The sequence below is a fragment of the Equus asinus genome, chromosome 14, assembly GCF_041296235.1.
Source record: "Equus asinus isolate D_3611 breed Donkey chromosome 14, EquAss-T2T_v2, whole genome shotgun sequence".
Lineage (NCBI taxonomy): Eukaryota > Metazoa > Chordata > Mammalia > Perissodactyla > Equidae > Equus > Equus asinus.
Window position 1 is genome coordinate 22,123,870 of NC_091803.1, and position 12,768 is coordinate 22,136,637.

General features: G+C 43.8%; 1 protein-coding gene across 2 annotated transcripts in view; it reads left to right on the forward strand.

Moving 5' to 3' along the window:
- Positions 1-12,768, forward strand: part of GALNT17 (polypeptide N-acetylgalactosaminyltransferase 17) — a 451,648-nt gene that overhangs the window by 417,142 nt on the left and 21,738 nt on the right. For both annotated transcript variants that reach the window (XM_014842267.3, XM_070484477.1), the window contains 2 exons: positions 263-400; positions 6,725-6,820. In XM_014842267.3, coding sequence (XP_014697753.1) covers positions 263-400; positions 6,725-6,820 — 234 coding nt within the window. The remainder of the gene's footprint in view (positions 1-262; positions 401-6,724; positions 6,821-12,768) is intronic.

Consider the following 12,768-nt stretch of genomic DNA (forward strand, 5'->3'; position numbering starts at 1 on the left):
TGTGTCCTGGATCTCTCTAGCACGGCAAATAAGGACTAAAGAAAGATGACTGAGTTGTCTGAGGGCTGTGGGCTGCACTCAGGGTACCGCAGTGTCTAGCTCGGGGCTAGATGATCAAGTCCATCCCCTTAAACTGGCCTCTGAGCAAGCATACTGGACATAAGGTTTCTCTCTGAAGGATTCCCCAAGGTGATACCTCCTGTCCTCCTCTCTGGCCAGAGCTCTCCAGTCACTAATGCCCTCTGCTTCTCTCTACTTCCAGAATCCAGGAATTGACATAGGCGATGTCTCGGAAAGAAGAGCATTAAGGAAAAGTTTAAAATGTAAGAATTTCCAGTGGTACCTGGACCACGTTTACCCAGAGATGAGAAGATACAATAACACTATTGCATACGGAGAGGTAATTAAGACCACGCACGCTTTCAGCGTGGATGGCTGTGCAAGCGGGCTGTGGATTGCTTTGCTGGGAGAAAATAATGAACCAGAATCATTCGTTCGTTCATTCATTCATTCAACGAGTGGTGTTTGGAGGCACAAGCCCTGGCAGCAGGGCTCTCACTAGCTGGTGGAGGATACAAATGTAATAAACGTTTCAGTGGGAGCATGGACCACCCTTTTGCCTGGGATGTGGAATGGACGATGAGTTCTGTTTGGGACATTTGGAATTTGAGGCTCCTGGGACCTGTAAATGGGATACTGAGCAGGAAGCTGGGTGTAGAGGCAGGGCTGGAGCGTTCCATGGCTCAGTGCTGTGGACAGAGCACTTAGCACCAAAGAGAGGGTGCAGGCGCTCCTCTCAGATTGTCAGTGATGAGATAATAGCACCTTTCTAACATTAAAGCAGATTGACTTTTCTCTTGTTACAAATGCCATAAATATTTCATTTTAGAAAACTTCGAAAATAATAATAATAGCAGTGAACACTTACAGAGTGCTTTCTATGGAAAGCACTAAGTACTTTTCACATATAAATTTGTTTCACCCTAACCTTATGAGGTAAGAGTATTATTTCCATTTTATTGATAGGAAAGCTGAGACTTAGAGAAATTACATAAATTACCTAAGATCTTGCAGCTTAGAAGCCATGAAGCCAGGATTGGACATAGGCTTTCTGATTCCATAGATAATATGGACATTTTGATGTATGGTCTTCTTTACTGTGTGCATATGCATAGTTTTTTACTAAAAAAAAATATATTTTTATATACCATATATACTTTTTATACACACATCTACATATTAATATATGTATTTTTTTACTAAACCATGCTGCTTAAAAATGACTAATAATTTCAAATGTTACTCAGTAATATACAGAGAATATTTACCCATGTCATTCAACATTTTTCTACAAGGTTATTAATGGCTGCATCTGATGCTACCTTTTGTGTATGCTGTGTTTTGCTTGCAAACAGACATTTATGTTGTTTCTATTTCTTAAGTATCATAAGCACCACTGCTAAGAACAGGTCTGTATGTAAGCCCTTGCACATCTACCGTGCTACTTCCTTTGGATAATGAATCTGTGGCAGAGTTGGGACAAGGCACAGGGAGCCGGGTGCTCTGGGCCTGGCAGAGGCACCTTGATCACTCCAGCATGTGGATGTCTTCCCAGGGCTGCCTGGCACTCCCTGTAACAAACAGGCCGAAGCTAAGAAGGCTGTCTTTGATTTGGAGTGTTTACTTTTTCTACAACTGTGACTTTTCCTGTTTTATGCCTGCTGCCTTTAATAGAAAGTAAATCAGCCCTAGGTTAAGCCATCAGAGTGTGGGCGAGGTGTCCCTCCTAAGCTGGACTCTAGAATGGGAAGCTTGCTTCTTGCAAGGCTAGTCTGTATAGCAGTTAGGGACCTGTGAAGACGCTGGAGCCAACCTGCTGGATTCAAATCCTAGCGGCTTCTCTTGGCTTCCGTTTCCTCATCTGTAAAGTGGGGGAGTGAAAGTGCCCTCTGCATAGGTTGTTGGGAAGATGAAAGGACCTGCAAAACGGAGAGTTCTTAGAATAGTACCTGGCTTGCAGCAGTAGGTATTACTAGATTCAAACTGCCGTGTCTTGTCTTCTTCAAAATAAAAGCGTGTTTTTTTGTTTTTTTTTCTTTAATTATCTAAGTAAGATCAATTTAAAGGAGGCATGGAAAAACAATGAGCAATGAATGGATTATTCCTAAGACAACTGGGTAAATTGCTTAGCTCTTTGGAAAAGAAACGATTTAGACTCTTACAGCTCACCATATCCCAAAGTATATTTCAGATGGACTACAGCATTAAAGGAAAGAAAAGAAACCACAATAGAACCATACAGAAATAGATAAGAATCTGGCCTCTGAAAGGGGAAGGGCTTTCTCAGAATGAAAGCTGTGGAAGAAAAAGCAAAGGAAAGAGAGAGTGAATCAGAGCTGATAAATATTAAAATAATCTATACATCAACCCAATAGAGAAATAACATGCCAAACTGGAAATATGTATGCCATAAGTACTATGGATGAGTGGATAATACCGTTAACATATAATGAGCTCTGCAAATGGATTTAAATAAAACTTTTATTTGAATAAGAAAGTAAAACATCCCAAAAGAAAAATAGACAAAGTACAAGAGAAAATACAAATAGATGAAAAACCACATGAAAATGTTTTTATTTCATAATCAAAGAAATTAGAATAAAATTTAAAATACAATGAGGTAGCATTTTTCCTCCTACCAAATGAACTGACATTGATTTTTGGTATGTGTCGATACTTTGCCAGCAAGGTCTTGGTGATGTGAAAACCACATATCCTCTGGTGAGAGTGTAAATTGAAACAAGCTTTTTCAAAAGCAGTCTGAACTACGTGTATTAAAAAGCTTAATGAGAGTCATACTTTCATCTCCACTCTTATCCCAAGCAAAATAATATGAAAGGAGGACAAAAATTTGAGAGTAAAATTGTTAATATCAGAGTTTTTTTGGATCAAAAATTTTTAATTTAACTTGAAGTTTAGTTAAAAATATTATACTAATGTTTTGAAATATTTTGTTGCCATTTCAAAAGGTGTGTGCAAAAGTTTAATGACATGAGAAAAATATTGATAATATAATGCTTCAGAGGAAAAAGTCAGGATTATAAAATTGGATTAGCTACTAATTTAGATTGGAAGCAGGTCAGAGAATAGTGTGAGGAAATGGAGGTGATAGTTCTAATCACCTCTGGGTAGTGGAGCAGGCAGTTTTTGTGTGGGTACATTGTCATGTTCTCCTCATTATCACTAATGTTTATGTGATAATTTTATAATTAGAACAAAAATAGGGGCCGGCCTCATGGCCCAGTGGTTAAGTTTGCGTGCTCTGTGGCGGCCCAGGGTTTCTCTGGTTCGGATCCTGGGTGCAGACATGGCACTGCTCATCAGGCCACGCTGAGGTGGCGTCCCACATCCCACAACTAGAAGGACCTGCAACTAAGATATACAACTAGGTACCGGGTGGGGGGGGTGGGGGGGGGTTGGGAAATAAAGCAGAAAAAAAAAATAAAGGAAGATTGGCAACAGTTGTTAGCCTAGGTGCCAATCTTTAAAAAAAAAAAAAATTTCTGAGAGTTTAGACCTGAGCAGTGTTACTCTTTGTTTACATTTTATACCTTCTTTCAGAATAACTTTTTAGTCAAATTCATTTCGGTGACAAAATTTACCATTTTTCAGACAACTGCATTTTAATGCTTACTCCTGCTAGTTCTTTTTATCACATCAGACCCCAGCACAGTGGCAAAGGGACACAGACACCTCCAAGCAGGTGTCAGCCCTGGTGTTCCTTCCTCACCCAATAACAAGTGTTGGTGCCCAGGCCTACTTAGACAGGAAGTCGCTTATCCTTGACCATTAAATTTGTATTCGTCTCTTCTAGCTGGGATGTCTTAAAATAATTTTGAGAGAAAGCTATGTGGATGCTTGATGTCCTGACTCTTCCATGTCTGAGACATTGCTTTGCCCATGCAGAAGTGCTGCAATGTGCACAGAAACATGGGCCGCCAACTCATTCACTCAGAATTCTGTGGTGGGCTCACACTGCCCTTGTGGCCTGCACTGCTCCAGCCCCTAGTTCATTTTTCATTGTCTTTTTTTTCTTTAACCATTTTTATATGAAATGACACATATAAAATGTGCATAAAGCAGACATGTGCAGCATAAGAATATAAAGCAAAAATCCATGTAGCCACCACCTGGTGAAAAGTAGAACACGCCAGCATCACCTCCACTTACCCTTTTTTAACCTTTAGTTCAGGAGCCACGTCCCCTAGCCTCTGAACCCCTCAGGTGGGCTGAGGACATTCTCGCTGCCCTAGCAGAGTTCAGTCATTGTACCACTCTTCCTGTGTCTGTCTCTCTCCTGATCGTGGACTACTTGCAGACAGGGCTCTTTTATCTTTGTGTTCATTAGATTTAACACAGTACCAGGCACTTACCAGGCTCTCAATAAATATTCATTAAGTTACTCAATGGTAGACTTAATGGCATAAACATTAGGAACAAAATTTAAAAGCCTAGCATTTTGAAATCTTTGTACGGAGCTAATATGCCATAAAAACATTAATCTCCTTAATATGTAAAGAGCTCTTGCAAATCTATAATAAAGTCCCTTGAGATCCCAGTGGAGAAATAGATAATTCTCAAAAAGGGAAATAATTGCTAAACATAAAACATTCCAATTTACTATTAATTGTAAATTTATAAAAACAAGATATCTTTCTTCACCTCCCAAAACAATATTTTTTATTTTTTGTCACAGATAATTTTTATGTTATACTCTTTTAAAAGCTTTGTTAAACTTCATTAGACACATTTTTATTATATTGCTCTTGCTTATACATAAAAAGGAAAATATAAGCAAAATGCACTGCTAAAAGTATTTCTAAAATTTCATCACTTTCAAAATCTAACTCTTCTGAATTTCTTTTTGACTCACAAGTTGTCTGGGTTTTTTCCCCTAACATATCCTTTGCAGCACTGAAAGCGTTGGCAATAAGCATTTCCTTAAAGCATCCATAAGAGAACTAAAGGCACGGTGTTGGCCTCCTAAGCTGGCCGTGCCACACTTTAGAGATAGCTTGCTTTGGACTGTTTGTGTAACATGTCTGATTCATCGCTTGTCCTGCCCCTCTCCACAGATTTTTAGTACCTTGTGTTTAAAAGAATGCTTCACCTTTGTCTTCAGATTTTTCTCCCCAAGCTAGTGCTCTTTTTTTCCCTCCGGTTCTATTGGGATATGGTTGACATACAACATTGTGTAAGTTTAAGGTGTACAACACGTTGATTTGATACACTCATATATTGCAAAACATTTATCACTATAGTGTTAGCTAACACCTATATCACGTCACATAATTACGATTTCTTTTCTGTGGTGAGAACATTTAAGATTTGCTTACTTTGCAAGTTTCAAGTATATAATATTAGCTATAATCACCATGCTGTACAATAGATACCCAGAATTTACTCACCTTATAACTGGAAGTTTGTACTTGTTGACCAACACAATATTTTTAAATGGTGAAACTCAAGATGAATAAGTATTTACGTACCTTATGGATGGGAATATAAATTTGTTTAAAGCTCCCAGAAAGCAGCTGGGCAGCGTGTTTTAAGAACATTAAGGTGTCCATACCCTTTGATACTATAATCACAGTTCTAGGATTCTATTCTTAAGAAAATATGAAATGTGAATAAAGCTTTATGCATAAAGTTGCTCACCATAGTCAAATTGAACAAAACTAAATTGTTCAAAAATTGGGGAAAAAATTAACTGATTGCGTGAAAGAATTGTGAACAATTGTTACTTTCTTCTGTATTTTCCAAAATATCTCACTGAGATGGTGTTATTTTTATAATCTTTAAAAAATGTAATTAAAAATCTGCTCAGTTGTCTAAACCTAGACAGAATTTAGGTGCACAAAAGCAGAGTGCCCCTTGCTTCCCTTCTTGATTTATCACTGGTTAGTTTGGTTTCCATGGAGACTATAATCTGGGAGGAGTGCAAGGATACACGGGGAAGACCAACAATGTTGCCCTTTTCCTACTTGAGATTTCAGGGTTGTGGGTGGGATGGACACCAATGTAGAATTGCAGTGCATATGGAGGTCCCAATTAGATAAGTTCTTACTTGCTCCCAAGGAGCCATGTCTAGGTTCAGGGGTTTTGTCTTGGGGACTTTTGTCTGTTCCTCCATAGATGCATTCCAAACACCTAGGATGGTGCCTGGCACAGCATAGGCATTCAGTAAATATTTTTTTTAATACATAAATAATTGCTTCTAGAGCTTTTCATGATGGCAAGGTTTTTGTTTGCTTTTTTGATTACTGTTTTTCATACCTCTACGCCAGTAATGACCTGAGAAGCTGACCTGTGGTTCCCAGGGTTATGAAAACCAGGGTTGGTGCCAAGGCCCACTTTGGATAACCAAAGAGTAACCAATGTTCCTATGTCCAAAAGTTCCCTGAGATCCTCTTTCATGCTGGGGACAGGAGAGCTGTGTGGTTGTGGGAGTCACAGGCAGAGGGCTAGTGCCCGCACCATCCATGGAAGGATTTTGTCTCTTGCTAAAGTGATCACCCCACAGACTCAAGCCTTGGTCCTTACTTGGAGGGTCGCATGGCCTCTCCATCTAGAAGTCGAAACTTGGGCATGGTGGAATGATAGTAGGGCAGCTGCACCTCTGTTGGATGAGTTCTGATGGGTAATGTTTTGCCTATTCCTGCAGCTTCGCAACAACAAGGCAAAAGATGTCTGCTTGGACCAGGGGCCACTGGAGAACCACACAGCAATATTGTATCCATGCCACGGCTGGGGACCCCAGGTAGGAGCCCATCTCTGACCAAGAAGTGAACTCACCAGCCCACAGGGGATTTGTTGGACTTCTGTAGCTTCTGTTGTCTCTACTTTGTAGTTGTTATGTGTTCTAAGATTTTAAGGAGGAGGTTAGGGACTTTCTGGTTGTTTCTCTATAGGAGTTAGGGAAAAGATTCATAAGCGGTTGCATCAGCACAAGTATTAAGAGGATCACTGGACATGTTTCATACCAAAAGGAAAATGTGCATAAACTTCAGAGTCATTTGCCAAAGGCAAGCATATATCACATGTGCATATGTTGTAATTATAAGCAAATATGTCTGCTTACAACTTCAAAGAAATAGTTAGCAGCTTCCTTTATGAGAACCTGATTGACATGTCCATCCTGAAAGGCCATCATCAGTTTGGTGGTAACTATGACCTGGTCTTCAAGTGATGGTACAAGAGCCAAGCGCGGAATGGGAAGGAAGAATGTGCTTCCAGGAGAACAAACAAGAAAATTCAAAAAGGGTAAAACGATCAACCAACAAAGTGAAAATAGAGCCTTGGTAAATGAACATCCTTTGACTACTTTGTGCTAGCCAATGGTGTGTGTGCACAAAGAGCTTAGCAGAAAGTCCCTAAGATTTGGAGAAAACATATACAAAAATGTCGCTAGACTTGACATTCATAAAAAATAACATTATGTCAACCAATCATAATAACAGGCAAGGTACAAAACATTTCTATTCTATTCCAGAAGAGCACTAGACTCTCTGAGTTTCAGTTTATCTGTTTATTTGTAAAGGGAAGACACTAGATAAAATGCCCTGTGAGCTCCCTTTGTCTTTCGTCTCTCTCATGTTCTAGGAACACACTCGTTCACATGCAGACTCACATTCACTGGTCATACACACATGCTCCTGCATGCATTCATTCAGGCTCATGGATTCGCTCTGCTCAAAGTGGTTTTGCTTTCCCATTAAGCCAGTACTTGAAAAGAGAAGAGTTATACTCCTTCTACTGTCACCGCCGGTGGTTCTCACAGTGCAGACCCTCAGCCTCCCTTTGGTGTGTGGTGGGTCCTCTGAAGGTGGACAGGTAATGCTAGACAGATGGAATGCTGAGTGCTTTGATCCTTGTAGCCTCTAGGAGGTGGCAGACAGCATGAGGAGACTGAGGCATGGAGGAGCAAGTGCCTGTGAGCAAACCAGGCTAGAACCCAGGCTCTCCAGCACAACCAAAGCATAGTAAATTCAAATCCAGTCCATTTAGTTCAAGATTGTTTACTGGGCTCTACCACTGCCTACAATTGGCTAAAAGTGCCCATGGGGAGCAGAAGGATGACCAAGAATCCTGGACCCACTCCTCTCCATCAGGAAATAGGGCAGGAGCATCCAAAGTGAGATGGACTGAAGAATCCAGTGGGTGTCTTCATCCATCATTTACCATTCACTCAACAAATGTGACTTGAACACCTACTGCAGGTGCTAGTCACAGGTGGATATGCAGTTGGTGAGATAGAGTCCCTGCTTGTGAGTGGTTTACACTTGAGAGGGAGAGACAAGCAAAGGGGCAGGAGGCCCACAGCATGCCCAGTGTGGAAAGAACAAGGGAGCCCAGGGTACTGGGTGCCGGGAGACAGAGGTGGCCCAGACTGCCTCGAGCTGAGAATGCAAGAGGGAAGAAAGTGCTGAGAGAAGGGCAGAAGGGAGATGGAGGAGCAGCTCTCCAAAGGCCTGAGAAGGCATGCTCCGAGGCACTGGCTCTCACAATTCAGTGCGCAGCAGAATCCCCTGGAAGGCTTGGGAAAGCATCGACTACTGGGCCCGACCCCAGAGTTTCTGTGTCAGGAGGTCAGGGAGGGCAGGGGGCTGAGATTTTGCATTTCTAACAAGTTCCCAGATGATGTCAATGAAGCTGGACTGGGGAGTTTGAAACTTGACCCTGGAGGCACTGGGGAGCCACTGCAGAGTTCACATGGGGGTATGATATGTTTAGACTGGGCACAGCCAGTCCTGGAGGAGTACAGAGAGTATGGATGCTGTGGAGAAGTCTGGCCTTTGGTCCCTACTGACTCTCTAGTTTTCCCCTTCCAGGGACCAAGGAGTGAAGTGCCCTGGAAGCCTTGGTGACCAGGGAAGTGGGGGAGGAGAGCTGTGGCCTGCAGAGGATGATCATCAGCCATTTAAGAGATTGCATCTTGGGACAGGCCAGATGACAAGCCAACCATCCATTCCAGCTTGTCTCAAGTGAGACAGCTGGGAGAGGGAGATGGGGACATGGTGGCATTGGGCCAGGAGGGCAGCAGGAGCCTGGACACTGAGCCCTGAGTATGTCCACTCTGGGCCACATTGCTGTACGTGACCATCGTTTTGGGAAATGCTGGGAGTAGCTTTTAGAACACTTACCTCCCAGGCCTCTTTGTCCAGTCTTCTGAATAGGTAACATTTGAACTGAGTACTTATTAACTATGACATAGTAGACAATATTGCATTTAGATATTTGCGTAATCAAAAACTGGCCTGTGAAGCCAACTTCTGTGAATGAGAGAGAGTAAAGATGGTCTAAGAAGTGTCTCCCAGAGATCTGAGGCCTCCCTTATATGGCTCTAGGCAGTGGCTTTTTACTTAGGTGTTTCAGGGGAAGGTTTTCTAAGCCACTCAGAAGCTCTCAGAGGAACCTTAGGACCAGCACATTGAGGTGGCAGCATCTGTCTTCTGTGGCCCTGGGTCACCTTCTCCCAGGACCCCGTGCCCTCCCCATTGGCCCTGGCTACTCAGAACACCCTCTAATGCCCTTGTGATGCTCACAGCTCCAAACAGTCTGAGACAGACCCCTGTGAACTTGACCTTTCTCATGCTACTGTCCAGAGCCTTACTCCTATTGCATCCCTTCCCTCAGGGTCCCACCTGGTCACCTGCTAAACAGATCCAACAGGAATGTCTGAGTGGCCCCTCTCCTAGACAACACAGTCAAAATTTAATGAGAGTCTTTACCCTGAAGATGGCCACCTGCTTTCTCCCTGCCCAGCATCAAGTTCTCCTCTCCTGCTGGGAACTTAGTGGCATTCACAGCACAGTGCCGAGGCTTTTGCTGGGAAATAACTGGAATTCATCTTTCACCAGTTCCACCTGCATGCAGAACTTTTCCAAACGCACGCTCCTGCCGTTTAGTTGATTATGGGATGACAAACCAAATTAAGCTGCTCGGTTGCTCCCCCCAACTCCAAGATGAATACGTATAAGTGGGCCCTGGTTGTTTTCCATCAGCTGATTTTTTTTAAGCAAATCTAATGATGTTTTCTGTTCTACCACATGCTCTGAATTAGAGTGCATCCTTGGTACTGCTCTCCAGCTGCCAGGCTGCCCCTCCCCTCGCTCATCAAAGTTTCCTCCCCCTCCTTCCCAAACCCTCCATGCTGGGAGTCCTTTCTCCACCAGTCATGGGCCTTGGCATCTTTTTAAACTGCTTCATAAAGTGCTGTGGGCAAACAGCGACTAGTCAAAGCTCCTGTAACAAGGCAACTCCCAGAAGAAGGAATCGGTGTTCCACGAACATTGTTAGCTTAATTAATGGACTCTGTTGTAATTTATTAGCAAACAGCAATTAAACAGAGACAGAATAGGCACTGAGGAGGGTAATTTCCTGTCTTGCAACATGTGTTTGTCAACAAGATGGAAACGGTTCCCAGCCACTCAGAGAGCCTGCTCGCTCACAAGCGTTTGTCGGTGAGCTCATGACCTGCCTTGCTCTTGTCTCATTACTAATTTGAATTACACAAACAACCATTTCTTTTTTGAGCCTCAGTTTTATTTAAAAATAAGATGTCAAGGACACAGCAGCAGCTTTTGGTGTCAGCTTGACCCCATTTAGACAGGAGGTCTTGTCTGAGGAGATGCATGGCCCCCGACTCCACTCCAGGGTCTCCATGGGTCCCCAAGCTAGACCAGCCAAAGTCACCCCACAGGGGTAGCAACCATTTGATACCCCTCCTCTGCCAGCCCCTTCCTGCTCCCTCTCTCAGCCCACCCGGTCAACCTGTCAACCTTCCCCAGCCACTGCTTCTGACTTCCCTTGAGGACAGAGGTCAAGAAGAGAGAACAGGGTGGGCAGTGCTGCTCCCAGGGGTGCAAATAGCATCTTCCTCAACTCTTAACTCCTCCTTGAATGGCTCTCTCAAATCCTAGCAGCTGAGCTGTTGCCCAAGGTCCCAGCAGTGCAGCAGGCCACAGACTATGTCCCAGCTTCATGGGACAGTCCTGAGTGCTCTGGGCCTGAGCCACGGCAGGCTTGAGACAGGGAGCAAAAATGCTGATGATAAACCCATTTCTGTTTTTAGCAACACAGTTGCTCCTGTTGGGCAGGTAATGACCACCCCCACCCACTCCGGTTACTAATGAGAAATTAAGATTCAGGTAGTACAGTGCCACTTTTCAAACTGAAGTCCTGTGACTCCTGGTCTTGGATACTGTGCTGTGCTATCGGTGCATTCTGGAGAGCATGTCTCATATCCTTGAGCCCCCAAATGTCCTCTAGCCCACTAGAAAGACTGGAAGCAAACATAGGGGCAGTGCTCGGCAAGTGGAATGTGAGAGGTGGGAGCACACAGCATGCTTGGGGGACAGTAACACTGAGGCTAGTGGTCCAGAGTGGCTAATAGGGACAGAGTAGTGACAGCCCGGGTGCCAGGATGAAGGGCCAGGCTCCCCGGCCAGCATCTCAGATGTCACTCACAGGACTGTGAGCCACCAGGAACTCGTTACAAATGCAGATCCCCGAGTCCAACCCTAGACCTACTGAAGGTGGGGCCTGGGAATCTGCATGGTAAGAATCATCTTCAAGTGCTTTATTTTTTCCAATCAACACAATTTATTGAGCATCTGTTCTGGGCCAGGCCATGCTGGCTTCCAGGTAGTGATCTATGTCCCTGTTTGCCCAGGATAGGCCCAGGTTATGCCTAGTGTCCCAGCCTAATTTTTTTTAATTTATAATACTATTTCAGTTTTTATATAATCGAGGTGGGTTTTTTTCATTTTCAAGGTACATTCACTCTTTTTAATGCAGTCTTGCGACTTTTGACAAACACAAGTAACCTCACCACAATCAAGACATAGACTGGTTCTGCCCCCGTCAGCATTCCCCTGAACCCCTGTGTAATTAATCCCACCCTCCGCCCCAGGTGTTTTTATACACATCAACCTTGAGGACCACGTGACTGGGAGTGTTGGTGGGAACCACTACGTGGCTGCACCTGTGCGAATCTAAAACGTCCCTGCCAGCTCTGCTGCGGGCTCCTCCCGGAGCCTCCTCCCGGAGGTCTGCAGCTCCTCAGCAGCCTGGGCATAAGCAGCAAAGGGTTCAGTGAGGTGGCCCCGGGGAATTCAGGGAGCACACTTCAAAACAGCCACTAGCTTTAGTGGGACCTTCTTAAGACAGATGTGTGCTGTGGAGAGGGGAGTCAGGCTCTGTTCCGAGGACCTCTGTGATGGGATGGGCTCCAGGGAGGGCGTCAGAGGTGTGTCCTCTGTCACTACATTTTCTTCTTCCTCTCTCCTCTTTTCTGAGAAGCTCACATTTCTTCCCTCAGTTAATTCATCACCAGAATGACAGATGAGGATTCTTTTGTCCCATAATTAAATTTAATCTGATCTTGGACTTATTCTTTGATGGCTTCATCTTTTAAGTGATAAATCATCTAAACACCTTGTCATGATGATGCATTGTGCCAATAAGGCGCTAGTGCTCCCCTGGCGTGACAGGGCTCCCGTGAGCTATTAGCATGTGGAAAGCACTTGGAAAACACAGAAGTTAATGACATCCAGCAGCCTCTTGGCTTCCAGAAAAAGTCACATAAGTGTCAGGGCTCAGGGGACGGAGCCATTGAGAGCACATTGAAATTAGCACCCAAGGAGAGATGGCTTTGCCCCAGAAAACAGCCTGTGATTTTGCGAACGGACCTCCCACATGAGTAAG